The sequence below is a fragment of the Rhipicephalus sanguineus genome, chromosome 10, assembly GCF_013339695.2.
Source record: "Rhipicephalus sanguineus isolate Rsan-2018 chromosome 10, BIME_Rsan_1.4, whole genome shotgun sequence".
Classification (NCBI taxonomy): domain Eukaryota; kingdom Metazoa; phylum Arthropoda; class Arachnida; order Ixodida; family Ixodidae; genus Rhipicephalus; species Rhipicephalus sanguineus.
Window position 1 is genome coordinate 50,340,267 of NC_051185.1, and position 27,459 is coordinate 50,367,725.

Sequence of the window (27,459 nt, forward strand, 5' to 3'; positions counted from 1 at the left end):
GACATCATCATAACGTTATCACTTGGTCACGCTACTTTTTGTGTGATCGGGTGGTTTACATTACTTTGATGTAAAGTTGTAAAGTATGGTACACAGTACACATTCTCATTCTAATTATTAATATAATCATATCTAGCAGAACTAGCACCGCATAAGCAATATGAATAAAGTGTAAAACTTTAATTAGGTTTTACTTGAAGCTTCAATACAGAAAGCATATCATTCAGAAATGGAAAACCATTATACTTAATCACTTTTATTATTATTTGCTTTCGAGTAACAGCACGAAATGTTCACGATTCGATCTAGTCTTCAATCACCTCGCATGCTTAGAAAAAGTATATGATCTGTAAATGCAAAGCTTAAGCTACGTTAGTGAACATAAAGTGCATGAAATACAGACATATCACACAACAGGACACAATAAAATGCAATTAAATTTAGTCACAAATTACATCCAAGATGTAAAATGTCTTGCATGGCTTGAAGCTCTGCTCATGTTTCAAGCTACAAACCAGTTTAAGAAAAAAGATAGGGATAGAAATGCTCAGGAAATGAAATACATTAAATGAACAGCACTAAATGAGGAAAAAACTTCTAGCAAGAAATGTCTGATCTCGGCCAATGTTCACTGCATTCATTTGCAAATGAAAGAGCTTCGTTGCAGTCACCTGAATGCAGCCGTAGAAGTTGGCACCACCTTCTTCGAGCCCCCCAAGCGACACCTTGCCAACATACAAGCCTTGTATTGCAGCAGCAAACTCCTTGGATACCTGTGCCGTGAAAGTAAGAATTTCTGTGTAAACTGCCTGTGTAAACTACTTGGTGAGCTATGTGCAGCATCTTCCTTGTATTAACAGTAACACGAGATAGTTAAACTTTGGCTTTTATGCATGAAGTATTAAGTACATGCAGGCAGCACTCTTAAGGTTCTGGCCAAGTTACCGCAGTCCTCTATGAAGTAGAATGTCCCAACTACGCGAAACATCTGAACTTCGTGCTTGTAAAAATATGAAAAGTATGGAGCATGTGAAGGCTGAACAACAACATTTGCTCACAATTTGAAAATTCCAGAATGTGTGTTTTCCTTATGTGGAAAGCAAACGCCAGTTTTCAGAAAAAGATTTATTTCATGCATGCACCAAAAGGTGCTCAGAAGCATTCAATATCCACAGCATGCCTTTAAGAGCTACTCAAAATGGTGTGAAATAAAAACCGCTCAAAGCTGTTGCCTCGTGTCCACGTGAGACATGGACTGTGCAACAGTTGAACGCCTCTAAAACGAAACTATCTGCATGACAAAGGATTACTTACATTCTGGCTATCTTGCAAGCGTTACGGTGCCCGATCTTTACAAAGAAGTGATTTGTACAGCACATTATTTTGAAGGCCCTGAGCACTTTGGTACAGAAAAAGTTGACCATATTACAAATGCGTATTACAGTATTTGAATTCACTTCGACAAGAACTTGAAGTTTCCGAAATTACAAGTCTTTGAAACGAACAAATAGATGCATTTTACGATGGTGATTTCACTGCAATGTAGGACTGCTATGCCATGAAGCCATCTATTAAAAAAATAAATTCACACTGCCACGAAGCCACACCTCGAGGTTAACTGTGCATATTATACCTGCATCCTGATTAATTCTCTTTTAATGTTAAAGTTTAAAAGCCTGTTATATGGACTTATAGGGGTTAAGTATAGCAAATTTTTAAGCATAACGTATTTTACCACTTATTTAAAGCTCGCGGGTGTGCAGGTGCACATATATATATAAAATATTGTTTCTGAAATAAAATTAGTTGCAAGTGTAGCGAGTGCCGTGTCTTTCTTGTCCCCTTTTTCTCGTCAAAAGTGCACTACCTCACCTATAAGGTATGATGATATAACTTGCACTTTACTACTATGTATTCAAATCCTGCTACTACTCAAATCCACTTCGAAATTGTTCTAAACTAACTACCATTCACTTCGACTTCACTTCAAGCCGAAACAATGTTATTTGCACAAGCCTACCATGGACAAACAAGGCATTTTCACTTTGGTCCATATGAACTTTGTTAATAAGCATCTTATCCTTCGACGTACCTCGTACTGGCCGTAGTCCAGGCTGAGCCACACGTCGCCAACCATCCATTTGACCGCCACGTTGTGCCACTTGCCGTCGTTGACTCGAATGTCCTCCAGAGAGAGGCTCTCGCCATCTATCGTGTACTTCAGGTGGCCACCTTCAACCTGCAACGAATGCATTGAGCGAAGGACAGTGTCAAAGTCGCAGGAAGTTAAGAAGCATCAACATATACACTGTCTTTTCCTTGGTGCTGGTTGCTTCCTATCATCTCTCATGTGTTCTGTTGATCAAGGTCTTCAACCACCAATGGAAGAATGTAGTGTTTGTTTATTCGAAAAAAAAAAAGAGAAGTGTTATGTCGTGTTAGCAAAAGGATGGAGAGAAGGTGCCATGTTCCTGTGCGACATTTTGCGCCAGCTGAGAATTTTCCTCCTGAACCCTTCCCTTTTGCTCTCTGAATGCTGATATGGCTAAAGGAAAATTATGTAGCAGTTGGCTTATGAAGATTGTAACATAAATGTATGTATTTTCATATTCATGCTGTGAATATGACCCAAAAACTACCGCTTAAAGAATTATATTAGTTTTTTCGCTTTTTTTAGGTGTGTTGATTCTGTGAGCTGATTTTGAGATGTGCCATAGTGGGGGGACTCCAGATGATTTTCGACCATCCGTGTTTCTTTAAAGTTAGACCGAAGCGATGTGCACGAGTTTTGTGCTATGCCCAAATCTAAGTATATATCTGCCATGGTTGTAATAGATCTTGTGATCTCAACCTCAGCTGTGTAGCTAACATATGAGTGTATATAAGTGTATATCATGCTAATATAAGTGCATATAAGTGTATGTCATGTTAACATGAGTGTATATAAGTGTATATCATGTTAATATGAGTGTATATAAGCCATAAGTAGTGCAAACAGAATGGAAAAGGTAGGTAACCAAAAAAAAAGTGCAGCACTTAAAGGGGCCATGACATTCAATTTTTTATCATAATCGGTGTTATGTGGGTTAGCCCTTGTGCATTCACAAACAAGCCGGCGAAATTTCAGCGGATTTGTTCGAGCACCTAATTTATAATTGAATATTTTTATCAACAAATTAGCGGCCTGAGAGTCGGGCAGCACTGGTGCACTTGTGAGCCGTGATGCAACAAGCTGCTTGCTGTGCGAGCTTCTGCATTACGAAGAACAATTTTCCTCCGAGCTCAGCTGTGCATGCAATCAAGCTATTTCAAATTTGTTCAGCTTGGCATTGAAATAGAACTATTTGCATTGGCTGAAACGTTGATAGAAGATGACGGCTCGGCTCCACGCAGCACATGACGTCATACATGCCATGGCAAAATAGCGTCACCGGCAGCAGGCGGGGTTTATAGCTGGTGACTTCCATGGCATATTTTGCAATGAAATATTCTTTTACTTTCTATTTTTCATATATGTATAGGCACAATACACAGACCATTTGCTTCTATTTTTCGCTGGAAACCGCAAATTCTTGTGTGACCATGTCATGGCCCCCTTTAAAGATTGCAACAGTTGAACGTTGTAATGTTCCAACAGACAGTGGCATAACTGAACGTCCCTCTGAAAAAGCCAGGGGCCTAAGGTTCTGCAAGGCATTCTGTGGAAGAGGCGGCAGAGGCCTCAAACGAGCTGAAAGAGGTGTCGTTAGCTTACGTGTAGGGACATCTCTGAGCTCTGTCCCACGTGGACGTGGATGAGGAGACCTGTGGTGGCTCTGGTGCGGAAGGTGAGCCCCAGAGACCAGGGAAACTGGATGGGGCGCAGCAGCGGATTGAAAACCAGGAAGCCGTCACCGTCGAATCGACGCACGGGTTCCACACCTGGAAATGAGGTGCTTGTTTCGTATGCACTGTTTCACACAATACGAAGGAAGGGCACACAAAACATTGCGTTGTCTTTCTGTATTGTATTATCTCTTGTTATAACTCGCCCCTGCATAACTGCAAGCCACAGAATAATAAATGTAAACAAAAATAAAGATTTTAGTGCATTGCCGTGAAGCCAACTTCCTTGCATTACCATAAAGCAATGCTGTGAATACAACCTGTGCATCACAACTCGCATCTAACCTGCACCCCAACCCTAGCTCCAAACTTTCTGGATACTTTGTGTGAGTTATACGTGAGAAAATGCAATTATTATATAGTTTTTTCTTTGTATGGGTTTGTTGGAGTGTCACATGAAAGCAATCAGTGTACATTGTGCTAAGTATAGTGCAAGAAGGCAATGACATGTCATCTTGCACGCCCTGTTTGCACTGTACCCTACGGAATGCAAATAGGGGTGAATGAATGGTCAATTTTGAAGTTCAAAGTGAATTCAAAGCAAATAGCAATTTGGTCAAATAGTTTTTAATCGAACAGCTCAAATACTATACATCACATACCAAGGAAAAATGAGCATTTTGATAATGACCGAACTAACTTGCACAATATCTTTAAAACTTGGCGCTGGGCTTGTGTGAATATCATTTTTTCGGTTCGTAGTGAAGAGGAAGCAAATTCAAATAGCAGGAGTATTTGAATAGTAGTCGGATGCAAGTTATAAACGGTCAAATACATTATGCTTCAAAACTTGGTATACTTAGTGCATATAGCCCATATGACGTGCTTTTAAACATTAAAAAAAAATATGATCAGGGTGCAAGTACTACATACATTTAACTTTGCAGTGCGTCTTTGTGCCAGTGTGAATTTCTCCTGAACAAGTAATTTCGCAGCATAGCGGCCCTGTGCCGCAGCGAAACTACCTTTACAAGGGGTTACATGCGGTGAATTATGCCTATTTGTTTGTTTCAAGTACACTGAAATTTTGAAAATTATAAATTAACTTTGAAGCAAATTCGAACACTGTAATGGCCGTTCAAATATTTGAAGCGCTCGAATATTCGCCCAGGCCTAAATGCAATATCAAGTAGGTGGTCTCTGTTCTATACAAGAAGTGTAATGCAGACAGCATGTATATAAGTTCAAAGGAGTCTTTGATAAAGTGTCAACATCTACGTAACAAGGTGCTTTGTCTGCATCAGGCAACAGTCGAGACCATGTACAACACAGCATCTACCTTCGCTGCAGTCTCGTCCACCAAATCCAAGCGGGCAGCTGCAAACAAAGGTGTTCCAACCCTCCGAGCACGTGCCGCCGTTCTGGCATGGCCTGGTGTGGCAGAAACCGCGCTTCTCGTGGCACCCAGCTGTTGTCGAGTTGTTGGCGACAAACCTGCAGCACGTTGTACAAGGTGCGGAAGACCACAGAAGCTTCAGTTCCGTGAGCATAAGTTGCAATATATATTGGCAGCGTGTACTAAATGACCATGTTAACAGTAAGAACGATGCAAAATGGTTGATTAACTGAGCTTGTTTACAAAGTTACAGATATGCACGTAACTGTTAAGTAAGAACTTGAGGACTTGTGTTGTGAAATGTGTGTACGTCAGAAGAGCTTTAAATTAAAGTTCGCCTGGAATAACAAGTACCCCTTCCACTTTTAAGTACAACTATAATTCCCAGATGTGTCACAGAAAGCTAATCAATTAAATTTTCAGTGCTATAGCTTTCAATTATAGAGATCGTGATATAAATATGATATGGCTGAATTATGCAGATGTACTACTGTGGCATAAAGTACTAACAATTTACTAAAAGTACTGGTATGTAACGTACCATGTATTCCAGTCGAACACGGATATAGTACTGAACTCGAAGGAAATAGCGAAAGAGTTCAATATATAAAAAATTTGAAATAAATAACTGTGTTTACCTGAAACTTATTTATAAAACTAAACGTCTCAACAGTCTCACGAGATTGTGGTGAGTAGCAACTTACTGATATTGCTCTAACATCAGATTTAATGCACAAACGTTTATTTATTACTCGTTTTTCATGCATGCATTCTCGTGGAACAGAGTTATCAGACCGGGAAGCCTTTTACATTCTGAAAGTGGCGGGGTCCTCTTTTCAATAACGAACGACTGTAGGTAAGTATGCTCCGCTGCAAGACGATCATTTATCTCCGCTATTAGTACTCTTCCCCACATTACATTGCTGTGTTGTGGTGAAGCTAACCAAAGCAAATGCAGGATTATGGTGCGCTTTACATTTGCTTGAGATTTCCAAGAGGAAGTCCCAACTCAATATAAGGAATAATGCTACACACCTTGGTTCGAGTGTAACAGTAAAGTACAGAACACTCTCATTAAACGAAACCTGAAGGGACCAGAAAAATATGTTCCGTTTAACATGTTCCGTTTAATATGTTCCAAGAAGTTCCGTTTAACAGGAGTGCCATTTATTGAGAGATGAGCAGGGGTGCAGAATTCAAGCACAAAACCAATCATATTAGAGGCGCTGTTCCGTTTAAACAGCAATTCCATTTAAGAGATCTCCGCTTACTGAGAGCCTACCGTATTCTGTTTTACTGGTGACATTCACAGACCACTAAAAAGTTCAACGTTCTCACACAACCTGTCATTGGCAAACTTTTAATACCGGCTGTACTTAGGTAAGTATCCAAGGTAGGCTTCAGCCTCGTAAAATATTAGTAAACAACGCTCACTTATTGAGGTCGACGAGTTGATGGTCGACGTAGAGGTCGCGAATGCAGCCCACAAAGTGCATTTGAGAAACAGGAAAATGCGTGGGCAGATCTGGCAGGCCACCTATCTGCAACGGGCCAGTAAGATCCAGGAAGCGATAGCAAGTCTGCATCACGTCAGCACACCTGCAGAATGCAAGAAAAGGAGGGGCTGTCAAACACTGCTCCTCTGGCAATCGAATCAATAAAACAGTACTTAATAAAACTTGCTGGGTAAATAAAACAGATTGATTGTAATTGAAAGGCCATCTTCCACTCTTAAAAAGTGGAAGTTTACCAGAATTTTCTTTGTAATCAGTTCTCCTGCATTAACTTTCACCAAAATGCTCGTGATGTAATGTGACTCTAAAGCACTAGCATATAATCTAGCCATTTTTTTGAAAACGCGTAAATACGTAAACATACTAAAAACACAAAGACTGCGAATGAAGGGGGCAGTATGCGCACCAAACTAACAACCTATTTATTCCAAGCAGAAAAACATATTTATATGTAGGTATCTTTCTGAAACGTGCATGTAAACTTGCAGTTATCTCCCAACTTGTTACTACCAATGGTAAAGGTGAAGAAAAAAAAAGCTACCAAGGTTATTTGCAAATTCCTTACTGCTTCAGAAAAAAAAAAACAGACTTTTTTTAAGTCCGCAAAGAGTCGAAGGAAACGAAGGCAACAGGATGGAGCAGATAATCACATCACGTTTAGTTTCCTTCAACATTCTGTGCGCTAAAGAAATTTTTCTTGCCTGACATAATGTTTCACCAACTAGCTTAAGCCACCACCTTATTGCAATGCTACATCCTTCAGCACGTATTTCACCAAATTAATCCATATACACCTAACTGCTTTTGGCACAATTATGTTGTACTTTATGAATCGCATGAGACAGTAGTACGCATAACATAAGTGATTATTGATGTTACCTGTCTTCTAGATAGTGCGTTGTACTGTTGGCACAATTGTAGTTGCCCAGGCGGTTTTGAAAACGAGTGGCCAGCACAGAGTCGCAGCCGTCCACTGATAATGTCACAGTCTGCAATATGAAAAAAAATTATAAAAAAATCAAAGGCTTCAGAAAAGCGTTAAAAAGGGCAACCTTAGTCCATCAATCAAAACCGACAATTCGGCAACACTATTTGGTACAAACACAGCACAAAACAAGAAAAAAGAGAAGACACTTCATATTCATTACTGTCCATGTGCTTTTAGAAGTCAAGTCCAAGTGTTTGTAGGATGTCTTTTTTAGCTTTAATTGAAACCATCAAATCACTTTGAAAACTGTGAGGCTCTCAAATCTTATCCTCTCTCTACAGTACAGTTAGGTAGGTACCTCATTATCATGTGTTGAATTCACCACTGCATACGGCTCCAACACGAACAACATACTACCTTAGATAAAAGAATTAAAGGAACTGTGCATGTATTCATTGAAAATAGCCTCACACAACAATGTTTCAGTCTTTATAAGAAGAGCCCAGCACAACTAAAGGTGTAAAGCAAAGCTCCAGAAACAATCTTGCTCTGTATGTTTTGCCATTGCCCCTTTCACCAACGCCTTTCAAGGAAAGTGCTATGCTCGGAAATGCACTCATTATCATGAAGCTGCAATTGAGGGAAGGCAATATTTTCATAACCTGCACACTTTGTACTTAACATAAAAAAAAGTTTCAGCACAAGTTTGCACTGCGAAAATATGCGTGCACAGTAAGATATATTAATGACAAACGCATTGTGGGTAGCAATAACTTATGCAGTGATTTTAAGGTTTCAGAGTGCACCTGTAATTGTGCATACGAAATGTCTTCATATGCGACAAAATATGATGAAGCTGATAAAGGAAAAAAAAAAAGACACAACATAGGAAAACTTACTCGGTTGTAGTAGCTGACTTCAACCTGGTGCCACTGTCCATTGCTGACCTCAGTGGGCACTGCGACCGACACCTGACTCATGTTGACTCCCGTTGAGAAGGAGAACACTACACTGCCCTGCACGACCTCCAAGGCGACGAAGTCGTGCATGTCGTTGTAGCGTCCATTGTAGAGTAGCAGTCCATTTCGTTTTTGTGTGGAAAAGCTGAATAGCAAGTAAGCCAAAAGAATAAAAGAAATAGGTAGGTTGCCATATGAGTGGAATTACACGATGACCTCATTATAACAACATCACATCTGACACGAAAATACCTTCGTTATATTCGAAAATTCGTTATAAACATGCATACACAACACTGTATCTATGACAGGACCATTTTTCATTTATTTCGTTATAACCGGTAATTCGTTATATCCGCGTTCGGTATATCGAGGTTTGAGTATACATTCACTCACAGCAAAATTGTCTCCCACAGCTCGGTTCAGTGCAGTGTCGGAAGAAGTCACTTTAGTACTGCTACTTGCATCTCCTGGTACAGCAGAACCCTGCTTATACGTTCGGCACTTATACATTTTCTCGTGTATAATGTTTCTGCCGTCCCAGCTAGAAATCCATAGAGACTGATGTATTAGAATCCCCTTTTTGCACACCATTCCTGCAAGATTCCTGCCTGATACACCACGAACTGTCGCTGTGCTCGATGCGCCGAGGAGATACGTCAATGAGTTTGGTGATGTGGACAGCCACAAGTTCATGCAAAGGCTAGAAAAGGGTCTTGTTCTGGCAGAGATGCGAAAGAAACGCCAGACTTCCGTCAAGGACTTCTTTTAAGCCTCAAACTGATGAATAAATTTTTCTGAGGTAGAGCTGTGTGCAGTGCATCGGTTTTATTATTTAACAGCCTTTTTTTTCCAATTTTGACCACGTGTTCGTGTTATGTTTCCCAGCTGTAGCACTTTTTTTTTGTAGTCCTGTGAAAAATGTATTAGAGGGATTCTGCTGTACATTGGCGTATATTTGCACATGTGTAACACATCCAACAATAAAGCTACTAGACAATCCTCCAAAATCTAAAGAGAAAAATGTGGGATGCTTGCACTAGTGGTGCAAGGCTGGACTGACAGCGGAGCTTGTGCCCACCCTAGATTATTATCAAGGTCTTAATTAGCAAGGCCGTCACTAGAGAGATGTTAATTAGCACAGTCTTAATTAGCAATGTCTTAACTAGCACGATCTTAATTACAATGATCCCAATTAGCATGATCTTAATAAGATTCTCTCTCTCTTTCGAATCCTGTCTGTTTCTTGCTCTCTCTCCTTTCTCTTCCGTTTATCTGTTCTGTGCTTCTTTTTTTTTCTTCAGAAGACACACATTGAAGAAATGCCTACACTGCACATCTATCATGTCATCATGGTGCGCTGGCCACAGCCCTTGTTATCTTGCCAAATTACTAGACGACACAGAAAAATGTGCTATAACTCTCCTCATTTCTCAAATGTAGGTCACCAGGAGCAAAGTGTATTTAAAGTCAATTCTTAGATAAAGAAGACAATGAAAAGAGCACATGCCAGCCGAGTCATTGCGTTGCACGTGTTAGGTGCAGCTTAGTTTTCTGGTCACAAGAAACCGCCAAATGAAAAGCTTAAACAGCTACGCTGCTAAAATCTACAAATGGTGTCGGCAACGCAAGCTCGCACACACCTTAGACGCAAATGCATGCGGTGGCGCTGTCTCAGAGACGGAAACGTGACGTAGGAGCCGCGGTTGAAGCTGCGCGCTCTCAGTTGGCACTGGCTGTTTGTCCACAGGGGATCCTCGGTGCAGTTGGTGCACTCTTGGCCGCAACTCTTGATCTTGATCTCACAGTTGGTTCCTAGCGGGGAAACAAAGCAGTCTCTGATATCTACAGTGGTTTTAACTACAGCAAAGGCTTAAGATGAAACTATAATTTGTTGACCTTTGCGTAGAATTAAGGCAATTAACATCTTTAATATCCTTCTGGTTGGCACCAGAAAAAGAAGAGATTCATATCATTACCATGTAAGTCTACGCCTGCCTTGTAGAAGCATTAACATGTAATGGTGCCTCGTCCCCAAGTATGGGAAATTTTCAGGGACTTTGTCATAGCATTTTAGTGCCCTGTTAACTTTGCTTCATGATTAAGTAACATGACTCATATTAAACATATCGCTTGAACAAGAGCCTTTAACACAAACTTTTTAAACATTTTTCTGCAAGAGCATCTACGGCTTTCTGAAACTTCAGGTTGCGGTAGTAATGTTTTTTTTGCGTGTGTTTGCAAGACATATTTGGTATTACAGGAGTTTACAATTACGCTGCTAAGTACATGAGGCATGAAAGCTTTATTCACTAGTATACTTAAATGAACACAAAACACATTGCCTTGTTACCTTCCCATATAGACATTAGGAAAATACATATTAGGACTTAGGTAAGAAGAAACCAAGCATTTTCTAGAGGTTTGTGGGAATATTTTAAAATGGTTGGTAACACTTGTCTTCAGGACTGACAATTCTTTTTTTTTTTCCTGGTATAAATTCTGGGTGTAAATAGTGAGAAAGGGGAGGTTTATAATATTATGGTTTCCACTGTATTGTCACGACATTCGTTGACCATCTGTTACCTGCAAAACCCTCTTGACAGATGCATGTGTATCCGGACTCCCGTCGAACGCATGTCCCGTTCTGGCCACAAGGATTCGAATAACACAGGTTGATCTCAATGTCGCAGTCATACTTCCTTTTCATACCTGAAACACAGCACAAAAAAGGTAGCAGTGAACGTGAGAGTGAAAAAGGTAGTTTAAGACATACAGCTTAATAAATAACTTGCAGCCTAATAAATTAGTAACTTGCAGCCCAATAAATAAGTAACTTACATTACCAGCCTAAGAAGTCCCGCCAATGGCTGCAGAACAAGCTTTGAAAGCCATAGAATCAAACAGTGTGTCAAACAGCACAAGCAAGGTCACAAGCAAAAAAGAAAGTCAATTTCAAGAGCTGTGAACCAAAGAATGCATATTGAAGGAAAGCGTTTTTAAAATTGATCTAGGGTTCGTGTAGCTTAAAGTCCCAAAATTATAACTAGGTCATTAGATAGGCTATAGTAGTTGGGCTTGTGTTTATATCATGAGCAGGTGAGTTTTCTTAATGTACGTAGGATAATCAGTACTACAGTTATTTGTGAATGTTACGCCTGTCAAAATACAGCCAGAAATTCATATAAAAGTCAACAAATTCAAGCAACACAGATGTAATTATATACACCAAGTCTGTACAGATAAATGCAGCATGAAATGCACAATTTTCGTTCAAGTAAATAATGAGGATCACCATCGACATAATTATCAAGAGAACATAATGAGTACCCGTTCTAAAATCACTGCCAGCCATCATGACGGAGTAAATACGGTCATATTTTTATTATTACAAGCTACTTCAGTAGTTTTACAGAAACGATTCGTGAGTGAATGCAAGAATTGTGTGGTTACATTCCAGATGTCAATGTGCCTTGTCTCACTTGCACGAAAATCTAAACAGCTTGATAATACTATTTTGCGGTACTACTTAGCCATTTACTGAATTTAATTATCGTAACATTTAGTGCCCTAATGTGTTACTATGCACTGAAGTTCATGTCTATATAACATTTTCTTTGTTCTCCGATGTCTTTATTATGACTCCTCTGCCCCTTTTCCCCCTTCGTTATCCGCGATAAATAATGTAGGTATCCACAGGAAGGTGGGACAACTGTGATGCCAGTAACTACAACACAACTCTGGCTAATACTGCTGCTACCACCCCTACTACTACTACCACTACTGCTACTACTATCACTACCATTACTACTACTACTACTACTACTACTACTACTACTACTACTATATACCACAACTACAATGACAATTATTGCCAATATGACCGCTAATACCACTACACTACAACTACGGCAACAACTACCACCATCACTACTACTACTATGACTACTACTACAACTACTAGTACTTCTACAGTGCCAAACATTCCGTATACGTGACATTTTCTCCATCAATAAGTTAGCAAATGAAAGCTCCAATTGCTCACTATATAATACATATTGTAAATATAACTTGTTTTACTGCTGTTTTCGCAAGATAAAACAATGAGCGACACCCACCCGTAAAGCCGACAGGGCATCGGCAGGCAAAAGTGTTGACAGGATAGATGGGCCGGAAAAGAACTGTGTCTGATGCGATGAACGAGGACGCGTTCCCAAACTTGAGCACAGACAGGCATTCTTCGAAGTTGATGCAGGGCTCACGGACACACAAGTTGTCGTCAAAAGGCAGCACCTGTAATGACGGCAAGCGGCACCTTACCACACATCGCCTCACCTTATGCCGAGCGACGCCTCCATATGACGACAGAAAGTTGTTAGTGAAGAAAAACCTGTTTGCAATAGTTCACTATGAGGATGCATTGTAGTTCTCACAGTGAACAATGTTGCCCAGGTTACCATGCATAAGGTTACCATGCATAAGGTTACCATGCATAAGGTGGTATCATAGATAAAAGGCTGCTGCACGAACAGTTCCCAGCAGTGCTTTCGACAGTGCTTCATGCACTTACCTATAAGTGGAATCCGGCTTCTTGTCTTTAGCTTTAGAGGCTTGGTGCAAAATGTTGGCCAAGCTTTCAAAATGCTGAGTAAAGTTTGACAATCCCACGACAGAATTTAGGCAGCGTGTTTTTCTAGTACTGCAACCTAATTCATGCAGGGTTTTTATTCCTGCCACATTGAGATTGATACATGCTGGCAGCTTATGCATGTACTGTTAAGGAGGCTACAACAGGCAACACTGCAGTGGAGGAGGACTATGTTACAAGAAGAGCGCTGCGTGCATAGCAAAAAAGGCGTATTGTGATGTAGCAGTGAATATGCCTTTAATACGGCCTGGACATGTGGCGAAGAACCCCGTGCAATGTTGATCATGTACAGGTGATAAAGAAGTGCCTAATAAATGCCCACAGTATTTGCACCTCACATACTTTGAGAGTGGCGGAGTTGGAGCGTGTGCAAGTTGAAACTTATTTTGACAGCCACCACCATAGGTCGGCAAACTCACTCATGAGTCGACTCACTCAGACTCACTCAGACTCAGATCGAGCTCTGAGTCTGAGTCTGAGTGAGTCCGGGTGAGTAATAATTTCGTGAGTTTGAGTCCGAGTGAGTCCGGCTGAGAAAATTTTCAGTGAGCCTGAGTCCGAGTGAGTCCGGTTGAGGAAAATTTTCGTGAGTCTGAGTCCGAGTGAGCTCCAAGGGCAAAATATATTTCATGAGTGAGTGTGAGTGAGCTCCACACCTTTTTGCCGACCACTCGTTCTATCTGCACCTCTTCAGCAATATTATCAGCCATATGTCAGCTCACGTTTATAGTCCCATCGACTCACGCATCCTTGAAAGCCCTAGAGTTCATACGCCAGCTCAATATTTATTGATCAGAGGCGTGAGTTACAGAGGTGGGGGGTGCCATGACCTGCCCCCGAAAACTCTTTCACAGGAAGTTCTTGATAAAAATATTTCGTCTGAGTCATCCCTTTAAATAAAAATGTCCTTACTGTATTGCAACCACGGATAACTCATATTTGAAGGTACGACATCAAAAGGCGCCAAGTAGAGCACCAATTATGCGAGATATTGGAGTGAAAAAGCATTGACGCCATAGTCGATAAAACCAATTATACGCTAACAGACTCATGAGTCGGCTCACTCAGACTCACTCAGACTCAGACAAAGCCGTGAGTCTGAGTCTGAGTGAGTCCCAGTGAGTAATAATTTCGTGAGTTTGAGTCCGAGTGAGTCCGACTGAAAAACTTTTCAGTGAGTCTGAGTCCGAGTGAGTCCGGTTGAGGAAAAATTTCGCGAGTCTGAGTCCGAGTGAGCTCTAAGGGCAAAATATATTTCATGAGTGAGTCTGAGTGAGCTCCACATTTTTTGCCGACCTATGGCCACCACCCAACATACAAACACATCCATTATATACAGTGTTCATTATAAGCATACATAAATATCTCGCCATGTTTTCAACAGGCAGTTTAGACATTTCACTGTATCCAGTCATTTGTTATATTGTCTAGGTATAGTTCAGAGGCTGCGACAGTGATCTCGATATGACGTTTTGCGCTTAGTACACAGACGATGTTTGCGAAAAAAAAAATGGCAGTATATTTCCTGTGAGTTGCTGCTGTCGCAGTAAATGAGTTCACACCCAGAAGAACCACTAAAGTGTAGTATTTCTGGTAGTTTTCATTTCATATCACTGATCACTTTCATACATTAGTGACCTTGCTGACCCCTGTCAGTTGCGCTTTGATACAATGAGTTATTCGATATAACAATGCAAATTTATAATGTTTCTTGATTTCGTTATTTCTAGTATCCGAGCTTCGATTGTAATCACAAAAACAGTGCAAGGAACAACAAAACTTACATGCACATTAGTGAGTTTGGCAAGTATGGCTCTGTTGAGGTAGACTCTCTCCTGGAGGTACTGTGGTTGAAAGTAGTCGTCCTCGGTGCCCTTCAGCGCCGAGAAGCTCACATTCAGAACAGTGGTGTCGACGTCCGTATCGTCCTGAAATTAGGTGCAGAGCAATAAGTCGCCCGATGCAACTTGAAGCAAAATGAAAAGAATGAATGACACAAGTAAGACTGGCCAATCCTTGCAAGCTGAGTGGGGGGAAAAAAAACATTTTCGTGGGACCTAGGCTGCCATAAAGGAAGCACCGATTATAAAAAAAAAATATGTGTGGAAAGCATGTGAAAAATGCTTGTTCTCAGAAGCACAGGGAAAGGCCGCAACGTTAGTATGGTCATGTAGGTCGTGAAATAGTTATAGAAAAAAAGATTATGAACACAAATCCCGATTAACTTCAGCCAAACATCACCTTATCTGAATAAAATAGTCAACATTCACTAATACTGAAGGTAGTGAAAGGAACAAGTTTTTTTTTTACTAATAAAGAAAAAAGAAACACACATTAGTGGTGAGTGTGACGTCAAAGATCTGAGCCAATGTGTCCGATTTTTCAGTCCATATCATTGGTACATTTTGATTGAACAGCCATATTTTGAACAGAAAGCTTTGATATGCTGTATAATTGTTAACAGTTGTCATTATATGTTGTTGTTTTTAACTCTAAGTGTAATGATATTTTACCTAAATTGAAAGGAATTAAAGTGGATGAAAAATCACCCTTTCCGTCGGATGGATCTGAATCCACCAACGGAAAGGGTGATTTTTCATCCACTTTAATTATTTTCAATTTAGGTAAAAAATCATTACACTAGAGTTAAAAACAACATATAACGCCCCCTGCGCTTTCCCTGGCTTAAACGTCTGTTGGCTTAATTACTTGTGCCTGACAATGAAACAAGCCCTTCGAACAACTCCCCGTATTTTGTACTTGTAGCTTGAAGCATCGCAGGCCTTACCTGAACGCTAAATATGAAGACATTCTCCTTGGCACAAGGCACGATGGCAGCGAGACCACTGACAAACTGGTCGTACAGCGGCGAGAGAAACTGTTCCTTGGTGATCCCGCCCAGACGCACGGTGACGCTGTTGAACAACATGGCCTCCGAAACTAGCCTCACTGAGAGGTGGCACATTGCCGACACCTCGTTGATGCCATCTGGTAGGAAATAGAAACGAGCGCTTGATGCCACATTTGCTATTTGCAGTGCACTACTATAGCAAACATGTGAACTCAGAACACAGGTGCTTCAGGTGTGGATAGCCGTGGAAGCACTTGTCAATATACCGTACAGATGCTTACAGAGGACCCAGCACCAGTATATATAAATATAAACGAGACCATTAAGTCTGGTTATGTTTGCCTAAAACCTTGCTGTGTTCAAATGGTTCCAATGCAGATCCAACAGTGCAGATCCAACTGGTATTAGGCGAGTTCCAATTGGCTCCACGTCTAACCTAACCTAACTTAAGATCATTCAGAGTAGTTAAGTATTCTGGGACCACTTGGCATTAAGAATAGTTCTGATGGGGCTCAGTATGCCAACTGGATCCAACTGAAAATCACTGAGCAAGTCGTGAAATAACATAAAAGTTTACATGAACGATGGTATAATTATAATGTCAGTCCTAAAAAGAAAAGAGAAGTTGTAGTTTGTGTGATAAATGGCAAGAAGCACTTAAAGCTGCACCTCACATTTCACAGAGCTTCACACAAGTGCATTATGCTCTCACGTTCCCTTTAAATCACACTGCACATAATAATGAATGTGATTAAACTGCAGTTGAGCTTACTTAAACTTTTAGTGATGACAGGGTATTGGTATTTAGAACACAGTTGGCATTGAAAATTCATGGGGCATGCATTCTGTGAAAAACCTGTAAATATGACAACCACAAATCTGCATGTACAACAGGCTGGAAATCTGGGTGCCAGGCTTCATTGCCATGTCACGAAAAATGTGTTTTTCAGATTATGTGACATGTAAGTTGTTGATAACCCTAGAATGCGAACCACTTATGATGGCTCGTAAAATAACAGTGCCAAAAACGACAGACGAACACACAGGGACAAACGGGCGCTGACTTCCAACTCTCTGTGCCTCTGTCTCTGTGTGTTCGTCGGTCGTTTTTTGCGCTGTTATTTTACAATCATGAACAACCAACTAGCCCAATTTACTGCCATTATGATGGCTACCCATTGAGGTGTTGGGCTTTGCTTGGTCGTACACTTGTGTGTGTACTACAACAGCATAGATCTGACATTACATGTTAATGGTCAAATTTTTCCATTAACTTGACACTGTTGTCAGCGGATTACACTACAGCGGAACCTCGTTATAATGAACACTGATACTGCGAATTATCGGTTACACCAAACTAAATACAAACTTTGGTTGGCCATGCTTTATTTCAAAGACATTTATTATATTTATAGCGAAACCAAAACGCGAGGGCCACCGTGATGCCGGCTGTAACAAAGAAATATTTGGTTTATGCGAGGCTCAAAACTCAAAAGGTAGTACAAAAAGCAAAATAATTATTCAAAGACAATTCACAACCCCATTTTTTAAAAATATGTGGTCGTGAAATTAAAAATTTGGTTAAAAACTTGGTCCCATCATTCTTGAAATAAATGTGAACGCAGGTCTGTTTGGTCAAACAAACTTTGTTCTGTAATTTCACCTTCTCATGTTTCACTCTGTTTAGTTTGGAATGCCACAAGGAGACAGCTGGGTAATGATTACCTTGTTTATAGTGGGTTTAAAGCCTAGCATAATTCATTTTGGTATCTAGGATTATCGCGCGAGCCAGATTGCCGATTTGTTAATGCCGATTTCTATCGCCACTGTCACAAAGAATATCGGATATAACGGAATAATTTATGGTCTCCATGTTACTTCGTTATAACGAAATTCGACTGTATACCAATCTAAATTTGGTGCTTTGACACACATGACCGGGACTCACCAAACACGCTGACTTCCATGTCGGCATTGATGTGCACATTAGAGTTGAGGCTCGGGCTGAGTCGTATGTCCCCAGATGTTTCGTTAAGCATGAGAAGGTTGGCATTGTTGCCAGAGACAAAGCGATATCGCAGTTGGTCGGCGACATCGGCGTCCCATGCCGGCACACGTCCGATCGAGCCCACAGGAAAGTGATGTTGATAGTTGTTGAACACGATGCTGAAGTCCTGCAGACAATGCAAGAATGACACAATCAGTGCTCCTATGTATTCTTGAAATAAAACACATTTGCATTAAATGAACACTAAAGTGAAACAATGAATCTGTTTAGATTGATAAATTGTACTCCAAGAACTACAGTATCGTTAATTTCAGCATCATAGGTTTATTACTAGAGGAGAAAATCAAGGTCAAAGATTCATTTTTAAATTTCATGCCGAAATCCCTGCCTGTGATGTCACAGATTTCAAAGAGTATTTTTTAAATTTTGGCAACACTGGCCCAACGACATTTCCTGAAACTTGGCATGTTAAATCTATAGCCCCCTCTCAGAGGACAATGTACTCATTACTGATTAGGAACTAGGTGGGACCTAGCAGATGCCGTCAAAATACATGACGTCACAACATTCGGTGTGGGGATTTCAAGGTGGCGTCGCCACCTGCACTTTCTTTTTTGCGCGTTATCTTGCTTACCAGGCACCTTCTCGCAGTAAGTGTAGTGATTTCGGAATCATGAAAGAGTAATTTCCTAATATCATAAAAATCATTTTTCTCTTTAGTGTCCTTTCAAAAGGAAAAGATACTAATACGGAAGGCTTGGCATAAAAAGAAATGGTGGTCAGTGCACTCAGTGATCACACAGCTGCTTACGGGTTACAAAATTAATGGATATGTCACTTTTTACTTTTATTTACGGTATTTATTTGATCACACTGCTAACCACTCATTCGATGCTCTTGCAGGAAAGGGGTACGATATATATTCAAACAACCAAGGTTCAAGTAGGCATCTTGAACCTTGTTCAACATTTCTACGGACATAAATAATTTGAGTTGAACAAGGCAAAACACAAGCACCCTGTATTCATTTTACAAATGCTAAAAACATGACAACAAGCAGTTGCAAGTGGTACGTTAGAAGATTTAGCAAACGAAAGAAGCACACGAAAACATCGATGAATTGGATATTCAGTGAGCTCAGCAAGTACTGACGGATATCATGAATAATAAAGAATCAATAAGCGAAAAACATGAAAATGATAAGTGAATCAGGATACCATGGCAACCAAAAAAAAGTAAAGAAAGCAAAAAAATGGGGCAGCTACACAACAGTGGTGCTGTGGAAGCAGCAGTGCTGGTGACGTTTCCCTCCTCCTCACCCTCCCTTCCCTTTCCCACTCCTTGCTATACTGCAATATACATGGCTATGCATGCCCTCTCCTTTTTCTATCTCTTTTTTTGTGTCTGTTTCTTTCTATCTCTTTCTATCTGTGTCTATTGCTTTCTCTGTCTTTCTATCTTTTTCATCCCTTTCCTTCATGGCACATTGTATGTACGGCTAGGGTAAGCACGACCAAGCATTTTCTAGAATTTATGAGGTATTGATCAATTATTCATTGGCTATCGATTGTTTGTCACAATGTATCGGTTATGCATATTTTATGTCAGGCTAAGCTCATTTAAGCATATTCTATAATGTACTGGTTATTGATCGATTATCGATTAGCTATTGATTGACTATCAATTGGTTGTCACAAGGTATCGGTCATGCATTTTGGTCAGGCTAAGGTCATCCAAGCGTTTTCTAGAATTTGTTAGTTAATAATCGATTATCAATTAGCTATTGATTGGTTATCGATTGGCTATCACTAGGCTTTCGCCATGTATTTGGGTCATGCTAAGCACATCCACCCATTTGCTAAAATTTATTGGTTATTGATCGATCATCGATTATGATTGCTTATCGATTGGCCATCACTAGGCATCGATGGCTATGCTAGGAGCTGCTGCTTCGCACATACCCACTGAGTTTTGCGAATGCCGGACGCGGAATGAAAAGTTTAAACAGCTCCGCTCTTAAAAGAAAAAAAAAAAGCACACAGCGCGCCTCGTCCCAGCCATACCTAAAAAGCATTGTTTGATATGTTTGTGCAAGTGGCACATAGCACCATTTGGATCTTTCAGCTGCACTGCTCAAAAAGGCAGGCATCACTATCACAAGAAAATAAAATGCACGACTTACTAATTCAGAGGTTTAATAATAAAGTTTCAACTAATTACTTAGTCATCCAGCAAATCAATTCAGAAGAAGACAGCGAGATGGAGAATGATCCGTGAAAGTAAAATATTGTGATCCGACCGTTCATAGTTTCGTGTTACAAAAAAGTGATGACCGCTTTTCCATTTTACAGTTAGTTGCTTTATGGCACATACTGCAATTTATGAAATGAAGCTGACGAGTTCTCGAACAACACATGATTGCACCATAACTTGAATCTAGAATCAGCAGTAATGAGATAAGCATAGTCACACCTGTGATGAAATTCACAGCATTCCGGTTGCTTTTCTGACAAAAGATCTTAATGCGCGCTGCGGGACAACTGCAGCTGCAAGATATATGCACTTCAGGTGCACATATCTGGAAGCTGCAGTTATGCAGAGAATTTGGACGTGACTTGTGAACTCCCTGGCTACTATTTGTAAAATTCTACCATAAAGCAATTAGCTAAAACGTGGCATGGGTAAACTTGGTTAATTAGTAGATTATGCATATCAATTTATAGTGCGAGTAATGTCCACCTGTTCAAGACCTAGATTAAAGATTAGAAGTGAGTGATTTGTCATAGAGTATTTATTAGAGTTCTGAATAAATCATTTTGAAAACTGGAATATCAATAAATCTGTACCACAATTTTTGATGTCAAAAGAAAAAAACAATGCACCAACCCATAACACTAATTACTTTTAGTTCGATATCTCAGTAGAAGTTATCTTACAGTTCTTAATGAAATCCTAACATAAGAACTTAAGTTATACACAATGCATTTTACATTAAATTTACATTTAAATAGTGGCAGACACATTTACAGCAGCTGCACACAGTTGTAAAAAAGTGGCCACTGTAACTCCAGTATACAGTCTGTCCGTTAGAGCGATGACCTGAATAAAATAGAAATTACCGCATTTTCCAGATTCTAGCTCAAATCCATTAGTTTTTGAGTGTTTGGGGGAAAAAGTTGGTATATACCTAAGTTACAAGAGTATATTAGAAGCACAGGGCTCATGGAATCAAATGTCAATTTAAGGATAAGTAACGCACATGCTTTCGTTTCCAGTCTTTAGTTTGTGTGCCAACACTTACAACAGAGCCCACATCACCTTTAGCAACTAAAACTGTAGTGACGTGGCATGATTATCTCGAGCAATCTGCCCAAAACGGTTGTTACACTTAAAAAAGCCCTGCAACACTTTTCAGTATGGTCAGAAGAGCGCTGCCGATCGGTAGTCGAGGCTCCCGAGAACACGCGAGCCGAAAGTTATAGCACAGCACACGGTCTGGAATTTACAATAAATTCTCAAAGTCAGCTAAAAATCGCTTCCCCTTCTCTCGACAAATGATGCTATTTGGTACTTAATATCGCTGCGTCATTGACTCAAGTTCCACGCCATTGGCTGATTTAAACATGGCACGCTCGGTATTTACTGCAGCCGCCGCGGGAGGTCGCCACTTGCCCGCTTGCGTGATCGCACTGAAAGTACGCCACGCGTTTGAGGAAAAAAAAAGAAAAAGTGCTCAAGGGAACGAGGCGCGCGTGACGTACTTTCTTCCCCCATGTCGCCCCTCCCTGCTTAGCTTCCGGCGCTTTCGTCAGGATGAGAGGAGAGAGAAAGCAATTACAGCATGCGACAAATCTTGTAACTCCAATCGTACTGGACGGATTCTAAAAACTTTTGCGGTGGTCGATTCGTGAGGCAATAAGCTCCTTTAAGTGAAGCCATTCCATGGCTACTTGGAAAAGTGTTGCAGGGCCCCTTTAAGGTTTTGATGTCTGGTTTCATTCCATAAGCACTGCACCTATTTAGCTCAGTAGGACTAATGGAATGGTGCACACTTTTACACTAGCCCCCTAACAGCTTGTTACAGTATGCCAACAGAATAAGCAGAAAAATGTGAGATACGTGTGAGATGGTTATCTTATTTTTTCTTTTTTCTGTAGTTTTCTACTTATTCTGCTCGGTTCGAAATAAAACAGTTGCAAGTCAGCAACCATACTTCATTGTTTTCTTTGCTTGTCTGCGTCTTTTAGCACCACTTTTTTCATTAAGAGTGCACTTGACATCAGAATTACTTCTACATGATGTAGGCCTGTCATTGGCATTGCCTCTGTTGCATCGTGGGCTTGCATACCATTTTACAAGGCACATTGGCGAAAACTTTGAAGAAGAAATGTGACATAGTCTGTCAATGTAATGCAACGATTGGTCAAGTGTACTGAATATGACACATTAGCATAAACTGTCAATAAGAAATAGCACAATTTTAGCACAGGCAAGAGCTATGTAAGAAACAACTACACAGATGGAACCAGTCATGTTGGACCAAATTCATTTTTTAAGAACATTTGCACTAACTCATTTGGGCTTGGAACATCAATTACGTGCGATGAAGAAATAGGCAGTCAATGGGTACCCCTCATTAACACACAATGACAGCAGTAGATTGTGTAATAGTAGTAACGGTTGGTATATTTGATCAACTAATATAAAAGTTGGGTCAAAGTCAAATATACTGTCCAGTGAATGACAGTGTTTCTGGCAGACTTATACATAATTACGTCAGCTTATCTCAGCACTAAGGAAAGGTTCAACGAACTTACCTTAAGAACAGGAGCATTGTCATTGACATCCGAGACCCACACTTCGACTTCGACATCATTTCGGAGTGGTGGGGACGACGCTCTCACTATCAGGGTGTACTTCTTGTGCGTAGACTCATAGTCAAGGTCCGTCCTGGTAACAATCTCAGCTGGCTCTCCTGGTCTGGCCACCAATGAGAACGCATCTGCATCGGGGCCACCAACAATGGCATACTGGATGACTGCATTTGGTCCTTCGTCCGGGTCATGCGCTTCTATCTCGCCCGCAACGGAGCCTATCGGGCTGTTTTCTGGAACAAACAACCGGATTCGGTCAGCCGAAAAACGCGGAGGACTGTCATTGACGTCTTCTATGTAAACAGTCACGGGCACGGAGGCCGAAAGAGATGGTGACCCACGGTCGACGGCAAATGCAACGAGGTGATACACGGCCAATGTCTCACGATCGAGCACCCTGTTTGTCCGGATGATACCTGACGTTGGATCAACTCCAAAGGCACCGCTTCCGTCGTTCCCTCCGAGAAAAGTGTAACGAATCTGCCCGTTCAGGCCGAGATCGCTGTCCGTAGCCGAGATGTGAACAACACTCGTTCCGATGAGAGCGTCTTCACTAACCGTGCTAGTGTAGCCAGCTGTGGGAAACGTGGGTGCATTGTCGTTGACGTCTGCAACTTCAAGTTCGACGTTTGTTGTGTCAGACAGTGGCGGATTCCCATTGTCCTGGGCCATGACAACCAGTGTATAGCCGCTGGTCTTTTCTCTGTCAAGAGGTTTCGCGGTCACGATGGCACCCGTTGTTGAGTCGATTCGAAATTCCGGGACGTCTTCCTCCATTGTGTACGTGATGAGTGCGTTTCGACCGACGTCGCCATCGTGCGCTTCAACTACGAGGACAGTCGTTCCCACTGGCACGTCTTCTGGAACCGTAGCAGTGTACGGAGTTCGCTCGAAAATTGGTCGATGCGTGTTTGCGTCGCTCACGTTGAGGTAGATTGTGGCAGTGTCCGACCGACCACCGGAGTCAGTCGCACTGATTGTCAGGACAAACCTCTTCTCCAACTTGTAGTCAAGGGGTTGCGCTATGGACACCACGGCCTGCCTGTTGTGGCTGACGATGCTAAAGCGATCCCTTGTGTTTCCGCTTGTGATGTGATAGACAAGGCGAGAATTTTCATCCCTGTCAGTGGCCGTCACGCTCACTACGGGAGTACCAGGAGGATCAGCCTCGGAGACCGTGGCTTCGTAGACGCGTGGCTCAAACACTGGATCGTTGTCATTCACGTCCTGCACTCGCAGAAGAATGGTGGCCGTGGCCGATCGTGCAGGAGAGCCATGGTCCCGGGCAATCACTTGGAAGTTGTAGTTGGCACTTTCCTCTCGGTCGAGCTCCCGCGTCGTCACAATCCAGCCGGTGATATCGTCAATTCTCATGGGCAAGTCTGCATGCTCAGCAGAAGACAAGGTGTAGGAGATCTCGGCATTTGGCCCATCATCTGCATCATACGCTTGGACCCTTACTATGCTGTGACTAATCGGTACATTTTCGGGAACTGTTTCGTGAAAGAGGGAGGTGTAGAACTTTGGATCGTTGTCATTAATATCCAGTACATTCACCAGTAGCTGAGTAGTATTGGACCGAGAAGGCGTCCCGCCATCCTGAACCCGTACTACGAGGCGATAGCTGCGTGCCGACTCATAATCTAAGGGCGACAGAACAGTCACTGATCCCGTGAAGCTGTCCATAGCAAAGTGGCCTTGTGTATTGCCACCAATAAGACTGTACCTTAAAGCAGCATTAGCACCTTCATCCGCATCTACAGCACGAATTTTCGCAATTTCAGGGTGATTTAACCAGTTGATGTCTTCCGACACCTTGACCGAATACGAACGTTCCGAGAACTGAGGGTAATTGTCATTGTCATCGAGTACGGTAATTTCAACAGTTGTCGACGCTGATTTCCGATCAGTGACAGGACCAGAGTCGCTCGCCTGAACTATGAGTGAATAGAAAGATATTAATTCCCTGTCAAGTGATGTCTGCGTTGTGATGATGCCACTCTTCGAGTCTATTCCAAACGCACTATTCATGCCATCCGGATTAACAATCGAGTAATCAATATTGGCATTTGAACCCGAGTCCTGATCTGTTGCCCTGACTGTGACGACAGTGTAGCCTATTGGAACAGACTCCCGGATTGAGGTTTCATAAGTCGATTGCTCAAACATAGGAGCGTGGTCATTCTCGTCAAGAACGTTCACCTGCAAAGTGCTACTGGCAGTTGCCGTTGGGTGCGAACTGCCATCAATGGCGATCACCCTTAAATAGTGAACGTCCATGAACTCCCTGTCCAGGATTGCAGTAGTCGTCACGACACCTGACAGAGGATCAATGTTGAACATCGCTTGACTTCTCGCATCAAGGACAGCATGAAGTGAGTATGACAAGTCGGATGGCGATGACCCACTGGCTGAGGCTGTCATGGTTTCTACTACATAGCCACGATCTTTCCCTTCTGGAACTGAAGCAATGTAGAGGTTCCTCTCGAAATGGAGCGCGTGACGCCTGCTTCGATGGCGCCCGAAGGCAACAACCAAGTCATAGCTGGAGTTTTCACAGGGCGACGTCAATCTCGTCGTGAGAGAGTCTCCCACGGGACCGCAGAAATCCGCGTGGGCTACCAGATCCCCGGCTACCCTTTCTATGGCACAACATCGAGTTGGTGGCGAGTATCCGTACGTAAGGCTGCAGTTCCCGAAGCGGGGCAGAAGGCTCGCCAATCTTACGATCGGTTCGCTTCGCACGAAGCACGCCTCTTGTAGCTGATGTAGCGTCACGCGCACTGCATCCGAGGCGTCCGGCGAGACGTCGTCGGTGACTTCGCACTCCGAGAATCGCACCCACGTCGTCCACTCGGTCGAACAACACGGACGTCTAGCGCGCACTGTCACTGGTACTGGGTTCTGCAAGAGAGATCCGCACTGCACCGAGTCTTGCAACGTGACGGCTCCGCTGTGACGGTCGACGTCGAATAGATCGGAGTCCGCCACGCGGAGGTCGTAAGTCCACGGCGGCGGTTCGTCGGGGGGCTGAAGAAGCGCGGCGCGGAAGACCGCGAAGCCGCGCCGGTTATCCGCGGGCCCGACGGAGGTCACAAGAGAGTCGGCGACCGTGAAGAAGCACGCCAAGCAGAGCAGCGACCGTCGCCGCAGAGGCGACGGCGCGACCCCCTCGCCCATGTCACAACAACTCCGCGGCGTCGGGTGCCGGCGACCACGACGATGACAGCACGCACGCCGAAACCACAACAAACGCGGAGTCTCCGGAGCACGACGACGGGTTCACCATCGCGTCACAGGCTACGAAATCGGACACTTTTCCAAGACTGCACAACACCGCCGACATGGCGTGGTATCCACAGGAGGCCACGACGGCTGGCATCAATTATTGCGCTGGTTTCTGCGGCCGCTCCACTCCACCGCCGCGCGCACGCACACACCTTGCATCGATCGGCGTTGGGGTGAAGCCACACTCCGGGAAACAAAGCGCGCGTGGTGACCGCGCAGAGGCATATCGCACGCGTTCGCGGCCTTGTCGAAACTTTGCTCACATTTCAAGGGGCCGCTTTCAGGCGAGTCACACGGAGCACGGAATGCAACGACATCTCGAAGGATCCCTGTGGCCCCATCGGCCCTCATTGTCCGAAAACCGGTCTTTTCCCATCGCCGCGCCGCGGCGACTTCTCGGAGGAGGAGGAGCAGCCGCGGCAGCTCCGGCTTCGCAATGAGCGAGAGAAAATAAAAGAAAGAAGTGTAATGAAAAAGGAGCACAAGTCAGGTTCAGTGCGCCACGCACGAACAGACGCGCGGACAGCGCGACTCGAATTCGCGCGACTGCCGCTAGGCGTCTGCGCGGCGCTGCGGTTGCCCTGCTTGCCTGCCTCACCATATTCTCTGGCCTCACCGCGTGCTGTCCGGAAACAAGTCATTACGTACGGCTCGCGGGCACTTCGTGCTTCTAGAATATTATGTTTTTGGCTTTCTCCGCGCCCTGCTTTTTTTTTTTTCGTGGCGGGTCTTCTCTTGTTTCTACCACCCGCGGGGTGGCCACGAACAAAAGGGCATTAGGCAGAAAGGCCGCGTGCTAAGAGGAATCGTTTTCTGGAGCAACTGTGCTGTACGGTGCCGAACGTACTGCGCGTTTACGGTGAACACGGCACTGTTTCTTATGGCGGACGCGTTGCTCTAGGTTTCCTCCTCGCTGTCTAGAGCAGTTTGTAAGAGGGGGTCAGTATGCGGTTTAAGATGGGCGCCTACCTTGAAGGTGCACTTGTTTGGTCAAGGATGCACTTTCCCTGATGGGCGGGAGATAAGCGACTACGGCGGGGTTTATGAGTATTTCATAACTCCCAAAGTGCTTTGAATAGTTGGTGAACGGATGTTTTAACAGCCGATCTGTTTAATCTTGGTAAAATTCCACGTATGCTCACCGAAAAACTATCGCCGTGAACGGCCT

At 42.7% G+C, this 27,459-nt stretch overlaps 1 protein-coding gene across 3 annotated transcripts in view; it reads right to left on the reverse strand.

The window, feature by feature from the left end:
- The window catches only part of LOC119371845 (protocadherin-like wing polarity protein stan), a 54,734-nt gene extending 27,988 nt beyond the window's left edge, over positions 1-26,746 (reverse strand). Inside the window, exons 1-14 of one of the 3 annotated variants that reach the window (XM_037642309.2) lie at positions 22,947-26,746; positions 18,070-18,295; positions 16,059-16,258; positions 15,055-15,198; positions 12,741-12,915; positions 11,209-11,334; positions 10,266-10,437; positions 8,563-8,767; positions 7,615-7,724; positions 6,656-6,820; positions 5,165-5,319; positions 3,755-3,921; positions 2,093-2,239; positions 672-773 (exon numbers count right to left, since the gene is read on the reverse strand). In XM_037642309.2, the coding sequence (XP_037498237.1) occupies positions 672-773; positions 2,093-2,239; positions 3,755-3,921; positions 5,165-5,319; positions 6,656-6,820; positions 7,615-7,724; positions 8,563-8,767; positions 10,266-10,437; positions 11,209-11,334; positions 12,741-12,915; positions 15,055-15,198; positions 16,059-16,258; positions 18,070-18,295; positions 22,947-26,183 (5,331 nt within the window). In that variant the 5' untranslated portion in view covers positions 26,184-26,746. The remainder of the gene's footprint in view (positions 1-671; positions 774-2,092; positions 2,240-3,754; positions 3,922-5,164; positions 5,320-6,655; positions 6,821-7,614; positions 7,725-8,562; positions 8,768-10,265; positions 10,438-11,208; positions 11,335-12,740; positions 12,916-15,054; positions 15,199-16,058; positions 16,259-18,069; positions 18,296-22,946) is intronic. The other 2 variants (XM_037642308.2, XM_037642307.2) reach the window with 2 other exon arrangements.
- Positions 26,747-27,459: the final 713 nt, after the last annotated feature.